The following is a 14,894-nucleotide window of genomic DNA, read 5'->3' as shown; positions in this document are numbered from 1 at the left end:
CCCGCGCCCCCTCGAGCCCTGCGGTAGGGAGAGGGAGGTTGGGTCTTCTGCAGGGCTTTGGAGGTACGGCAGGGCCTTCGCTCCTGGCCCCGCAGGTGAAGTCCACCCTGGTAAATAAACTTAAATTAAATATCTCCTGGTAAAATTTCTGGTTTTGTAGCTCAGTTTGCCGTCGCGTCGCCACGCTGACGCCTGCGGAGCGAGATGAGCAGGGACCTCAGAGGCAGGGGAGGCGCCCGGGGAAGAGGCTTTCAGGGGTCGCGAGTAGGATGGCGAGGCAGAGGACAGAAGAGCGAGTGGAGGAGAATGCCCGAACCTGGTGAGCCAGCTGCTGTGCTTCTACCTATTTTCTGAAGCCATAATGCTTTTCTTTGGACCTCCTTTTGCACTGTTTGCCTCCCCGTGGTCAAAAGAATCACCGAGAATAAAACTTGCAAAGTTTTAGTATCCATTTTGTTTTAATCCCCTTTTTAATTTTTTTTTTCCCCCAGTAAGATCTCGACTAGTTCAATCAACGTTGGACCAATTTATTCCCTATAAGGGCTGGAAACTTTATTTCTCTGAAGGTATTTTTAGAGCAAAATTATACATAGCAAGAATATTATTCCATTTTGTCTAGAACTGGTTATAAGCACAGGAGATATGTTCATTAGAAAGCAATGGAAATTCACATTTGTTTTATAAAAACATGAATACAATAGAGATTTCAATCTTATGGCCTACTATAATCTCCATGGGCTCCAAAGCAATCTTGAATAGTGTTAAGTATGGTCTTTCTTAAACCCGTTCAGTTACACAAAACCTGCAGTCTGTCAAAGACTGGAACGTACATCCCCTTGCTGTACTTTTCTTGATCTGATGTCATCCTAAAGTTCTGTTTTGTAACAGGTGTTATACTAGAACATTGCTGTGATGCTGTAGAGATCTATCACCTTCCTCAGTTTGGAATATAGAAAAAAAATGGAAGAGAAACTGCCTGTTTACGTATTTTGTGAAATGGAAATTTCTGTCAGTTACTAACATGGCCTGTTTCTAACTAGCTTACGCTGACAGGTCTCCTTTCGTCCAGAAGACTCAGGCCTTTGAAAAGTTTTTCATGCAACGCATTGAGCTTTATGATAAGGTAAAAACAAATCAAAACATATCCCACCCCAACAACTGGTTGTTGATATCATAACGTTATGAATGTTGTGTGTATTTTCTCCATCAAAAATAATCTCCATCATAGGTATGAAATGTTTATGACATGATTTGGATGTGTTTATAATTTGAAGCGTATTTTATAACTTAAAATGTTTTGCAGGATGAAATAGAAAGAAAAGGAAGTATTCTTGTGGATTATAAGGAATTAATACAAGACAGAGAATTGACTAAATCAATACCAAATATATCTGCTGAATTAAGGGACATGCCTCAGAAAATACTGCAGTGTATGGGTCTGGCAATTCATCAGGTAAGTATGACGTTCTAGTACATAGAAGCATAACCCTCACAATGAATAAGAATCCGTGGCACTTAGAGGCAATTACGTTATAAACAATAAACCACAAACCTTTACGTTCTTCTTTCTTACAGGAAATTACTGTTTGTTTGAAACTCAAACTCTTCCATCTCTCCACCATTACCCGTATGGCCCACAAAATCACATTTTGAAAATGCTTTGGTCTTGGAGCATTTTGCTTATTTGTTGTCAAAGCAGTTGACTAAAAATAAGTGTAGTTCTAACACTTATGTTACTCCCTATTGGGAGTTCTAATCCTAGTTTGACTTTTTTTTTTTTTTTGAAATACACTGTGAATTACCTGTGCTGTGTGCTCCACCTTGCACAGCAGAACTGTGGCTGGTGGGTGAATGGTGAGCAGATTCATGAATTCCTGGCTCTGTTCAATGTCTCTTAAAGTGGCATTTCACTGCTTGTTGACAGAAGTTCTCAGGTGTTTGTGCTTTAGTCAAATGAAATTCCACGCATTGACCGCAGCATTAAAGACTCTTGCATCCTTTTTTTTGAATTAAAAAAACCCAAACACGACAAATATGTTGATTTTAAATTCCATTTAAAATTAAGCTTAAAAGTGCTCAGAAGCAGACACGCTGTTTAGTGCGGGGTCACTGGACAGCAGAGAGCTCTTTGGACTCCAATAGGGGGAGCCGATTGTAAGAGATGGTGATCAAACTTAATAGCAAATTGCACCTGTGTTGCTGCATTGGTGTCTCTTTTTTTCTGTCTAGGTGCTAACGAAGGACCTTGAAAGGCATGCTGCAGAGCTGCAGGTGCAGGAAGGATTACCGCTTGATGGAGACCCTGTAATAAATGTGCCTCTCATTCATGCTCGGTAATGGGGGTTGAGTATTTAGGTTGTTTTCTAGGAAGATCTGTTTGCTTCTTGTCTAATGGCTGTTGGTGTCCATGCGTGGTGCTGAAGGCTTACGTATTTTATGGAGGGACTTGAATCTGTGAAGCTATTTCCAGAAGAACAGTCCATGTTTTGCTTTTTTTCTTCACCGTGACAAAAGCTAAAGTGTCCTTGTAAAGAAAAAAGTGAAATGAAACCTACTAATAAGCTTATAAGTAGAGAAGTAACTTACAAGTGGAACAGTTATTCTATGTATTGATTTAAACCAGAACTCTTTAAAGTTCTGCTGTTCACTGGAGAAGTTAAGAAGTTATTATGGTCTAGCTTTTTGTTAGCAAAAGGCTCATCTTTGTAAGAAGGCTGATTTGGAGGGTGTGGGCATAAACTACAGCTAGTGATATTTATTATTCCTTAGAGGGATGCTTTGACAGTGGTGTATGGTGATGTGTTATTTCATATCAGCTTAAATCTATGAAGTGCTTACTGGCAGACAGTCTGAAGAATATTAATCCTAATTAATCAAATGTTAATTTGAAATTAAGAAGATGAGCTTCCACTAATTCTGAGTAAGCATGTACCCACAAGAATCATAATTACTGTTACAATTTTAAAAATGTCATTTCCTTTGAGTTCTTAATTAAACAAGTTCTTAGCACAATTTTTGTTGTTCTTTATCAGAAATAATGGCATATCAGACTTCAGCGATCTGAGGGGGACTGGGAGTAGAAACCCTGTTCGAGTTTAAATTACTTTTTTTTTTTTTTTTTAAAATTCTCTGCTGGTGATGGCTTGGTGTGGGAAAGTAGCATGCTTTGGCATGGCAGGTGGATTTAGTTTGGGGGTTTATCATGCTACAATATATTTTTAAATTTTTTGTTATAAAACTGCGAGCTGTTACACAGTAGAATGTGTTTAGGAAAAACCTGTGGCCAAAAAAAGTTCTATACAAGCTCTCAAATTCTAAGAGGTGGTTATGGACCGTGGTCCTGTAGAGGAAAGTATTCAATAAGTCAATAAAATATCATGGTCCTAAAATGGTTCTGCAGCATAGGCAGGGTTGAACCATGACTTGATGGTGGTCAGGGTGCTAAGCGGAGGGAGCGGGGAAACCTGGATTTCTGGAGCCAGACTCTTCTCATCGGTGCCTAGTGACAGGACAACGGACAGTGGGTACAAATTAAACCACTGATAATTCCATGTGAACACAACAAAACACTATTTTACTATGAGTGAGGTTATGTAGTCTCTATCCGTGAAGATATTCAAAACTCAACGGGACGTGTACCTGGGCAACCTGCTCTAGCTTGAGCAGGGAGGTTGGACTAGGCAATCTCACGAGGTCCATTCCATGATAAATGATTCTGTTCAAAGGTGGTTATTTTGAATTCTTTGGCTAGGTGTTCTTTATCCTTAACAAGGTGCAGCGTGGTGTACCTGATGACAGGTTCTTGTGTCCTTCATTTTGGAGCACAGGCATAATAAATCTTTAATCCTTTTGCGTCGCAAGTCTAAACTCTGGTCTTAACCATCTCTTTGAATTATTTTTTTCTATATTTTTAATATATTCTTTTTTGTTCTGCATTTAAGTACTGTAAACTTTCAAATAGTTAATGCTTAACTTTTCTGTAGGCTGTACAACTATGATCCGCTAACTCAGCTGAAAAATGTTCGGGCCAACTGCTACGGAAAATATATTGCTTTGCGTGGTACTGTGGTGCGCGTCAGTAACATTAAGCCTCTGTGCACTAAGCTAGCTTTTGTATGTGGCACGTGTGGGGATGTTCAGAGCGTTCCTCTACCTGACGGAAAGTATACTCTTCCAACTAAGGTAAGGCAACACGATCTAACTTCATAATTTTCCCTGATCTGTACTGATTTAACAAAAAGTGGCACCACTGGTATTAAAATAAATAAATTAATTAAACTTACTACACCGCTTTGTATTACTGCATGTCCTTGTTATTTGAAAGAATTGTACCCTGCTGAAACAAAAGCAGTGTGTAGAAACTTTCAAATCTAGAGAAAAAAAAAAACAGACGAACTCTTTTAATTCCATTTCACTGGTTATGTTTAAAAAGCCTCCTCCACCTGGCTGTGGCGGTGTTCTGTGCTTAGATTAGGGTTTTTGGTGGGTTTTGTTTGGAGCTTTCTATTCTAATTTCACTGGGTTTTTTTTAATCTGGATTTGACAAGTCATTAGACATAGGACAGTGTCTGGTTATTTTATGTTACCTGATGTGCTCAAGTGACAAAAATTATCTCCTCTGAAACATCTGTAAGTATTTAAAAAACAAAACCAAAAAACCCCCAACCCACCAACCCAAAAACCCACTCACCATCTCCTCAACACCCAAAACCTAAAACCCGTTCACCAAGGGGATCATGCAATTCAGCTGTATTTGCTCTAACAACTATGAGTCAGGGTTCAGGTGTCTGTGCTTGATAGCTCTTCATTAATGATGCGTGTGCTCACTTGTAGCCCTAATTTAACTAGCATTTTTCCTGAAATGGTGTTAATGAATCGCTTTGCTTTTTTAATCAAGGCAACTTCCAATTATGATTTTTTTTTAGAAAAGGTTGAGAATTAATTAGAATTACTAGAATTAAGTAGAATTACTATTGTTACAGTGCCTGATGCCCGAGTGCCGTGGCCGATCCTTCACAGCTGACAGAAGCTCTCCTTTAACCACTACAGTGGACTGGCAGTCTGTTAAGTAAGCATGTCTTCCCTTCTGCACAAAAATGTAATGCAATGCGGTAGTCAAAAAGTGACAGGGTGGCTCATTCTGTGTTCCACTGTGTAATTTTAATAATCTTCTTTTGCTGCAAGCGGTCTTCAAAACTTGTCTTGCAAAGCGGTTGTTTTAGCCGAGCACTAATATACTCTGTATATTGAATCTACCCAATGTAATAGCTCCTTGGAAATTCCTCCTGCCATGACTGAGTGAGAAATGTTCCATTTGTGTTCTTTGCAGCTTTTCCTCATCACTTCTAATTGTGTCTCTTATTTAACAATTCCTTTTAGTGAGCTGTAAGTCAGCTAGAAAGGTCCAATTAAATTACATTAGTCAGCTGTGACCATTGACTTGAATAAACTGCAAGTAAATTTGAGGGTTAAAAATCTTAGTTTGAAGTGATACCGTGTCTCCCAGTCCTCGGAGTATGCTCAGTAGACAGAAATAGTGCTGCACCTGCCTATACATCTACTTTCTAAGTCTAATCAGCAAGTAGGTGTGCCTAAAATTTGAGACACCTTTGCTGTGGGCGAACAAGTCTCTGTTTCTACAGAAATTAACAATGATGAGGTGTAGGAAGGTGGAGAGTGGATCTGGTTTTCATTGCTGCCATCTTACTGTGCACTATTGGCACTATGACCATTGTACTGTTGCCCCGTAACATACGTCAGGAGAGTTTGGTGTGGTGTTTTGTGTCCGTCCTGTTAGCTTACTGTAATAAGGGTGTCGGCTTGGAAAAAATAGGACTCTGCTTGCTTTTTCCCACTTCTTACATCCAGATTCTGTAAGTTCACATGCTTCATATCGAAAGTCTTATTGTGCCAAATGACATCTGGATGTGCTTTGCTTTATTAATGTTCTGTATTAAAAGTAATTTTAAAATTCATTAAAAAAACCCCAACAGTGCAGACATTCTTGTCAGCAGCTCTAGAGGGTGCTGTTTAGTGCAGCTGCTTAAGAAAAGCTTGAATCTCAGCTTCAGGGAAAACTATCAGAGCTCAGAGTGCAGAGCCAAAACTGGAACCTTTTAAAGAACTTTTTAGCTGCTAGCTTTTTACAGCTATACAAAGTGAGCTACCGTCCTTGTTATGGTCTGAGGAATTTCTTGGTATTTGCTAGGGTTAAAATGCTGATTAAGCATTCATCAGGGCTATAACGTCTGACCTCTTCATTTTTGTCTGAGGTCCATCTTATTTCATGTACTGTACTTATTTCTACATGAACATTTTCATCAGTGCCGGAAAAATCTGAATTTCAACTTGGATTATTATTTCTGGAGTTCACAGTTAGTGTCTTTCTGCGTTTTATGCATAATGTATACCAACGTATTAAAATCTGAACTGAAAAAATCTGTTTCTCCAAATTCAGCACTGCTGTTTCTAGAGTTTATCAGGGCATTTCTCCTGTCTGCCTTTTCAATTTTGAAAGGATTGGTTGGAAGCACACAGCTGCAGATCTCATATGCCATAATGGAACTGAATCAGAAATGTCATGCATGGAGCATGCACTTACCTCGTGTTTTTGCAGGGTGCAAGAGCTCATATCAGATGATCAGCGAGAAGCAGGCCGAATCCCTCGCACAATCGAATGTGAACTGGTTCAGGATCTTGTGGACAGCTGTGTTCCAGGAGATATAGTCACAATTACAGGGATAGTAAAGGTGTCGAGCACTGAAGAAGGTAAAACACATCATCTGAGAACACCACCTTCCTCAGGAGGGGATTTTTCTAGTGATTACACAAGAAGAACAAAAGCCATCCCCTTTAATGTGAGCTCTCAAAGTTGTAAAAGCATTAAGTGGCTATTTCTTCAGAAGTCCCCAAAGTTTTATGATGAGGAGTTATTTGGAAAAAGCCAGAAGCAGGGCCGTCCAAGAGGAGCACTGCCTCCAATGTCTGCTGATAGAGAGGGGGTTTTGCAGCCCACTGGTCTATACACAACTGTGGTCCTGAATATTTTTTCCTTCCTCTCCTTCTTTTCTTTTTGAAAATTCTTCAGTTACTTAAATATGAACATTTTGCACATGGCTGTATTTAATATTTCAGAATTACTCTGTGCCATTTGTAAATAACGTCAGTACTTAACAATAGAAAAAATATTCCTTCATCCTTTCTCATTTTTCTAACAGGAGCTTCCAAAAATAAGAATGACAAGTGTATGTTCTTGTTGTACATTGAGGCAAATTCTGTCAGCAACAGTAAAGGACGAAAACCAAAAAATTTTGATGATGAGACTTTTCAAAGATCGTTCATGGAGTTTTCACTTAAAGACCTCTACGCTGTTCAAGAAATTCAAGCTGAGGAAAATCTGTTCAGGCTCATCGTGAAGTAAGTTGCATCAGACCTAGACTAGGTCTAGGATTAGACTTCTGAATCAGCATGACTAACTTCAGACAGACGTGACAGCTAATCTTAAAGCTATGAAATGTCTAAGGCTTGTGCAATAGATACCACAGAGATTTAACAAACTTTAGTGGGCAAGGGCTTGCGAGGAAGCCCAAGTTTTGCAGTGGGGAATGTTAGGACTTTGGGAGGGATTTAAGGCTACAAGGAAGTTAGGAGTGGTTTCATTCAACCCTGAGACCGAAAGCTACAGGTAAAGCAATTAATTAACTTTGCTCCTCACTGAGTAAATTCAGTTCACGAGTGCTGTTTTTGTTCTGTGCTCTGCTTTCTACAGCAGAGGAATGAGGCACAAGAACTGAGCAGAGGGTGTGCAACAGAGAAGTACTCTTCTAGCTGGGGCGTCCCTCAGGCCCTCCCAGTGGAGTTAAAATCCACAAAACTAGCAGGCCTATGGTAGTTACTTGATTACGATAAGAACGGGTGCAGAAATCACAGGCAAACTGTTTCTCCTCTGTTTGGGTGAACTCTGATGAAACGCTTTTCTTATTTCAAGCGTATCTGAAAATTTCAAGAAACTTGATGCTACTGATTTAAACTCATGCTGTTGGAAATTCAGCAAGAGCTAACCGGAAGTTTTATACATTCATAGAAGTATTCTGTGACAAGAGAGACAGAGCAAGTGATTACTTAAGTCATACAAGATTTATATTCCCCTTAACGTTAGCGCTCTTTGTTTTTCAGCTCTCTTTGTCCTGCAATCTATGGCCATGAGGTAAGTAATTTAACAGCTCAGCTTGCAGCTTCAGTTTGAAATGTTTATACCAAAGTAAACTCCTAAAGGATTTCTAAAGCTTATCTGGGGGTGAGGGGAGGGGCAGGGACTGTATTTACAGATGACTGTGACTCATGGTCGCTTTCAGTGACAAGGAGGTGACAGCCTTATATCCTTAAGCTCAGCCATCCAGAAGGAAAGGGTTATTACAGCGGGTTCTAAGGACCTGTCAGTATTAGTCGTTGTGATCAAATACTTATAAGTGTTGGTATGTACCGTTACAGATTGTAAAGGCAGGTTTGGCCCTGGCGTTATTTGGAGGATGTCAGAAGTTTGTAGATGACAAGGACAGAATCCCGGTGCGAGGAGATCCACATGTTCTGGTCGTTGGAGATCCAGGATTAGGAAAAAGTCAAATGTTGCAAGTACGGGTTGACGTATTTCTATTGTCCGATTGTATTTTTCTCTAATTCCTTGTTGTCTTGACCTCTTGTGAGCATGGTAGGATAGCTGTGCTGAAACCAAAGGGTTGCCTGAGCCTGGCTGGAGCTATCTTTTCACACAGGGTGCCTCAAGTATAGGATAGTACCCAAAAGGGTCCCCTCCTGTCCTCTTCTTCCAGGGAGCCTTGCAGAAGGGGTCAGGCCTGTTAAAACACTTACCAAAGCAGGTATACTTTGGTCAAGCCTGTGGGCTTTCGAGTCTAGGCTTGGTGTCCTGCCCTTATATACTTGGTGGTTTTTTTACCAACCTTTTTCCCTGGTGAGAAGTTTCACTCCTTCCTATTTTCATTTAGCTGATCCATTGTCAAAGAAAGTAAGTACGCTCTTGGCACTAATGCAGCTTTACATACTGTCACTCGCCTTCTGTGAGCTTTACTTCCGTTCTCTTCCCCTATTTCTACGTTGCTAGCACAGATCTCAGCTTTTTTGGGAAAGGGACCTGCTGCTGCATTTGGGTTTTAATGTTGGTGGGCATTTCTGCATGACTGTGACAAAATCAGTTAGTAATAGAATTTTTTCATCTTCAACAGAATGGTATTAAAGTTCTGTGTCTTTTCCCATAGTTACTGTGAAGTGACAGAGGGACAGAGTTCACCTAGACCTGCAGTGTTGCATACCTTGTTTAAAAAGGCTGAGTCTTTCTGATGTGGCCATGTTAGGCTATGACTTGCAATAACTTACCCAAAGGGAGGGATTTGTACGTAAGCATCTTGGCAAACCAATTGTTAAATGATTTTTTTTTCACTGAATGGAGACTCTTTAGCATACAGTAGATGATTTGATTTTTCATATTGTTCCTAAATGACAGGATGCCATTCCAGAAAAGCTACTAATCTGTTCCTCAGATAAAACCCTGAGACAAGGCTCCTGTCAGTCATCACTGTCACAGGAAAAAAAAAATCCAAAGGAGGAAACCAAAGCTGTGTAGGAGCCAGGATTTTTTTTGTTTGTTAGGGTTTTTTCTTCAGTGCTCAGTGCCCGTCACATACCTGGTACTGAACAACTGTGCTTTGGGAAGTACATAAAAATAAGCTTTTTGGTTTTATTTATCTTTTAAATTAAACAGAGGCACCAGTAACCATAGAGATTTACTGGGAAAATCCAGTTATCACTGTATTCTAGACAAACTTAACTGCAATGTGTCTGTGTTCAGGCTTGCCACGCTTTGCTTTTCTAGTTGATATTTCAAATTGTGGGCTGCTTTCTGGATGGAGAAGACTAGGACTGCCCTTTATCCCCTAGTTGTGGGGAGAACTGTGCATGCTTCCTCTGGTGCAGCATGTGTTGGACACTAGGATGAGATACTAGTCTATACAGACCTTGGGGTCTGCAAGTACAGCAACTATGTATCTGCAATTCTGTGACAGATGGCATGTCCCCAAGCATTTCAACATACTTTGCCACGCAAGCGCTGTGCCCAAGGCCCTCATCGATCTGATAGTGCAGTGCACGTGGCTGTGCCACAGCTGTTGTGACCAGAGCTATTCCCACCGTTTTGCAGAAGTATGGCTCTTGGGGTTGCAAGGAGTTGTAATTTTACTGTTGGGCCACATGAAGTAGAAAGAAATAAATTTGGGTGTACTTTGAATTGTTTCTCTAGAATAAGGCTGATGAAATTCTGAACCTTGGGGAGGGAAAAAGTATTTATTTCTCTTCTAGGCAGTGTGTAACATTGCTCCTCGAGGTGTGTATGTTTGTGGTAATACTTCCACCAGCTCTGGCCTGACTGTCACACTGTCTAGAGATGGTGCTTCTGGAGATTTTGCCTTGGAAGCTGGTGCTTTAGTGCTTGGAGATCAAGGTAATCTATGTAACACTACAGGTTTCATATGACCGTATGTGGGGGGCGGGGGTGTATGTGTGCTGCTGAGTCAAAGATTAACTACAGTGCTTGCATAACTGTGGACTAAAAATGCATATTTGAAGTACAATGTTTGCTTTCCACACCTTGGGAAGTTCTGAGCTTCTCTCGTGACTTCTCTGGAGGTGGTAACTGCATTCCTAGGGCTTAGGATGTGCATGGAACTGGAGTTCTGCAAATCACGGGTCAGCCTTAATATGTCAAAGAACCTGGATTTCCTTGTTAAGAAATCTCTGACTTAACGGCAGCTGCTGGACTCCTACTGGTTTTGAAAAACAGCTGGCTTATGAGATTTGTCATCTATTTCTATCTTTAAAAAGCTTGTTTTGTCATCTGAATGTATTATCGACACACTGCTTCCACAAGCCAGGCCAACTTCGTAATGGTTCAGCTGCAGTGCCATAAAATGAAAACAAATCTTGCTGAAATGCAGACTTGGTCCGATGTCTCCTGCAGTCCCTAGGACTCTAGGTTGGACTTCTGATGTAGCACTGGATCATAGCACACACTTGTCCATCAGTTAATGTGTTTTGTAATGAGTCTTTGTCCCATGTTAATTGCTTCCAGGAATTTGTGGAATAGATGAATTTGATAAGATGGGAAACCAGCACCAGGCTTTGTTGGAAGCCATGGAACAGCAAAGCATCAGCCTTGCCAAGGCTGGCATTGTTTGCAGTTTGCCAGCTCGGACGTCTATTGTTGCTGCAGCAAACCCAGTTGGAGGACATTATAACAAAGCCAAAACGGTGTCTGAGAACTTAAAGTGAGCACTTTCTGAAATGCTGCTTATGTCGTTCATGTTTGGGAGCAGATGCTTCTGGCAGTCTTGTAGCTTGTATGTAATTGCTTCCTGGTTGCCTGGAGCTTGAACACAAATTATAATAATTTTTCCTGGCTTTTGAGAGAGAAATTGCTGTTCTACTTGATTCTGAATGAATGGGACAGGATTTTTTTAAGTGTCTTGAATTGGAGTGGAGTTGCTGTAAGTTTTCTACTTTACGATCACTGTGTGGTTTTCTTGTCTCTTCTCTAGAATGGGGAGTGCTTTACTGTCGAGATTTGATCTAGTTTTCATTTTGCTGGACACCCCAAATGAAGATCATGATCACTTGCTGTCTGAGCATGTGATGGCGATCCGAGCTGGAAAGCAGGCAGCATGCAGTAGCGCTGTTGTGACTCGTACCAACACGCAGGATCGCTCTGTTCTTGAAGCTGTTTTGGATCGACCGCTGCTGGAAAGACTAAAGGTAGGACTTGTCCTGTGACTTGCTATGCCCCTTCCTGCGGTGTTCCTTGCCTTGGCATCTGGCAGCCCTGACCTGCTGGATGTCCTCATTCTTCTCACGATAATCGGCTCTGAATTAAAGAGGAAGCATTTAAGGCTCCAGCACCAGTTTCTACGGATTGTTTATTGTCACTAACATTACCCGCCCTGCTGGAGCTGCTAAAGTTGTGTCTCAAGCCATCTTCACCTCCACACACAAGCGAATTTATTAGCTGAACTTTTTATTTTTGGTTGCAGTAGCAAGAAGACGCTTTGCGTGAGATGCTCTAAAGCAAATTCACTGTGTTAGATTCAATAGAGCGCTACAGAACTAGACTGGGTATAATAATTTGATATAACATGATGTGCTGTGAAGTGTCGAATCCAAATAAAGCAGTTTTGTAAACAAAACTGTAGCAGAATTGTGAACAAATCCTTGGCCATCTGCAACGCATGATGGATTTGGGGATTAAACTTAAGTTTGAGGGCTGATATTGCCAAATGCCAGGTCTTGGGAGAAATATCCCCTACTGGGCTAAACCTGTGCACTTCTGGAAATGGAGTATCAGCAGTGATGGTTTAATCTTCTGTGAAGCTGTGTCTTATAACAATTGGGAAATCAGATTTTCTCTTTTTGAGAAAGACTTCTTGATACAGGCACTTTGGCAAATGAGAAGCTTCAGCTGCTTTTTCTGAAATGGCCAAGTGTGTTTAATTACATGTCTAAGCATAGTTGTATGGGCTTTTTAACTACACAGTTCATACATGAAGCACTAAAGCCCTTACGGTGAAGATTTCACCGGATAAAGCATAGGAGATGAAGGTTTTATGTTGAAATTTGTATTGTATGGGGTTCTGAGACAGAAATCTAAGCTCTTTGTAATTGGGTTAGATCTTGCCAGGAGAAAACTTTGATGCCATTCCACATCAGCTGCTGAGAAAGTACGTTGGATACGCTCGGCAGTATGTTCACCCAAATTTATCTCCAGAAGCTGCTCAGGTCCTCCAGGAATTCTTCCTTGAGCTCCGGAAACAGAACCAAGGAGCAGGGAGCACACCGATCACCACGAGGCAGCTAGAGTCACTGATTCGACTTACGGAGGTAAATGCAAGCTGTAATACTCAAGGGATTGAAAGCAAAGAGACTATTCCTAAACTACTACTGATATCCTGTGATTTTTGACAGTTTATTCACTCCTATGCTTTTCTGTTTCAAAAAAAAAAAAAAGTAAGAATGCAAGAGACTTACAAATGCTTAAGAGCTACTGTTGCTTAGAGCCTGTTATAAGAAAAACACCCTTGAGGGGGTGGAAAGAGAATCTACCACGTTTCTCAAAGGAGGAAAAGTAGGTGTAGGCAGGAACAAGCTGCTGTCCATCTTTGAACTTGAGCTGCTGCTGTTGTCCCTAACACTATGCCTTAATAACGCTATTTGTGATCTGCTGCTTCCCAATACACTGTTAAAAAGCAAACAAACTCCAAGGTACAGCCCAGTAATGGGAGTATGCAGGAGATGACATTGGAATTACTGAAAAAATAAGAGGAATCCTCTGCTAAATCCTGTAGACTCAGGTCCCATCTCTGCTCCTAAAATTTGTGCTTGTTGTAGAGTGATTGTAGCCTTTTTTTCACATCAGCTGCAATATATCTTAAATATACCTTTGTGGGTTTATTTTGTTTTAAGGCACGATCAAGGCTGGAATTAAGGGAGAAATCTACCAAGGAAGATGCTGAGGATGTAATAGAAATCATGAAATATAGGTAATACACACTGCTTTAAAAATAAATAAAGCATCAGTCCTATTAACTCAAAACTCTTATTTTTTGAAATTTATTTTTTTTTAAATACAGATGTTCTCACTAGGGGGTGGTTTCCCATGCAGCTTCTGACAGCTTTCTCAAGCACTTATGTTTCAGGAAGCAAATTCAGGTACTCTTGCTTTTACCTGCTGTTGATCTTTTCTTTTTAATCTGTTTTTAGTATGCTGGGAACCTACTCTGATGAGTTTGGAAAACTGGACTTCGAACGTTCACAGCACGGGTCCGGGATGAGCAATCGGTCACAAGCAAAAAGATTTGTTTCTGCCCTTAACAGTATTGCGGAGAGAACTTACAACAACCTCTTTGACATGCAACAGCTTCGACAGATCGCGAAGGAGCTACAAATAAAAGTAAGTTTGGAAACCAAGCATTTCTTCAACAACAAACTGCAAGACCAGTCAAAATTATTTATTGCAAAATGGAAAGTGGAAGAGGCATATCTGTTGTAAAATTTATACATATGTAACTCCACGTGCTTTCTGCGTGTCATAGAGCGGAGAGCACTTGTTCTGTGCAACACCACAGTAAAACCAGTAAAGCACAAAGGGGTGCAACTGACAATGCCACCTCCTCGAAGATCAGGAGTTTGCTAAGGAAACTAACCTATTCTTGGCTCCCTTTATTTCACCAAGTTCTTTTAAACTGTTTGTGTTGCCTTATATCAGATAGAAAGTCATTCTTCCAATCTGATACTTAGTTTTGTCTGTCTTGTCTTTTGCCAGGTATCTGATTTTGAAAGCTTTATTGGATCCCTAAATGATCAGGGTTATCTTTTGAAAAAAGGTTCAAGAGTTTATCAGCTTCAGACCATGTGAAGATAGAGCCACTGTGATAAACTTTCTCGAGACTGAATCATTCACCTCTGGGATGGGCTGAGGGACCTGCAGCAATGAAGCATGCCAAACTGTGGCCTGACACAGCAGTCGGTGCTTACAGAGGTGTGAGACTCCTTTTCAGGAACCAGCAGTGCCTGTGGGCTCACTTCAAGCTGCCATAGGATAAACTGACCCGTGGTATTGCTGCTTGATTCATCCTGTAGGTCTGCTAGCCCAAACTTGCTAGCATTACCCCTCCATAAGGCTAGCGTGTACCTCCTCATCCTTGAGGAGTGGGAAGCGGATTTTATATCGACCTATCGCAGTGCCATAACAGACTTTTTTACTTCTAAACTTCGTGACGTTGGACCCACAAATTTGCATGGAAGATTTCTGGTTTTAAAGATGAGCAGTTGTGGGTTTT

At 40.8% G+C, this 14,894-nt stretch overlaps 1 protein-coding gene across 2 annotated transcripts; it reads left to right on the top strand.

Annotated features, from left to right (window-relative positions):
• The first annotated feature begins 204 nt into the window (after positions 1–204).
• MCM8 (minichromosome maintenance 8 homologous recombination repair factor) lies at positions 205–14,470 on the top strand. 2 transcript variants are annotated; one of them, XM_086460884.1, is made up of 19 exons: positions 205–319; positions 492–566; positions 1,041–1,123; positions 1,304–1,453; positions 2,230–2,333; positions 3,984–4,182; positions 4,983–5,068; positions 6,617–6,768; positions 7,218–7,416; positions 8,176–8,206; positions 8,491–8,637; positions 9,131–9,208; positions 10,369–10,510; positions 11,138–11,333; positions 11,604–11,817; positions 12,727–12,936; positions 13,519–13,595; positions 13,816–14,005; positions 14,378–14,470. In XM_086460884.1, exons 1-19 carry the CDS (start codon positions 205–207, stop codon positions 14,468–14,470), a joined length of 2,541 nt encoding a protein of 846 aa, XP_086317010.1. The 2 variants fall into 2 exon arrangements, with proteins under 2 accessions (XP_086317010.1, XP_009956279.2); XM_009957977.2 differs by lacking the exon at positions 9,131–9,208 and having other exon boundaries at positions 8,491–8,631.
• Positions 14,471–14,894: the final 424 nt, after the last annotated feature.

The sequence above is a fragment of the Leptosomus discolor genome, chromosome 2 (genome assembly GCF_034619465.1).
Source record: "Leptosomus discolor isolate bLepDis1 chromosome 2, bLepDis1.hap2, whole genome shotgun sequence".
NCBI classification, from domain to species: domain Eukaryota; kingdom Metazoa; phylum Chordata; class Aves; order Leptosomiformes; family Leptosomidae; genus Leptosomus; species Leptosomus discolor.
This window is presented reverse-complemented; position numbering and strand designations above follow the sequence as displayed.

Excerpts from the sequence above, each read along its gene's own strand:
- MCM8 (XM_086460884.1), top strand. The coding sequence starts at position 205 with ATGAGCAGGGACCTCAGAGGCAGGGGAGGCGCCCGGGGAAGAGGCTTT. Across the intron at positions 567-1,040 it reads GAAACTTTATTTCTCTGAAG|CTTACGCTGACAGGTCTCCT; the intron begins GTATTTTTAGAG and ends GTTTCTAACTAG. Across the intron at positions 12,937-13,518 it reads CACTGATTCGACTTACGGAG|GCACGATCAAGGCTGGAATT; the intron begins GTAAATGCAAGC and ends TTTTGTTTTAAG.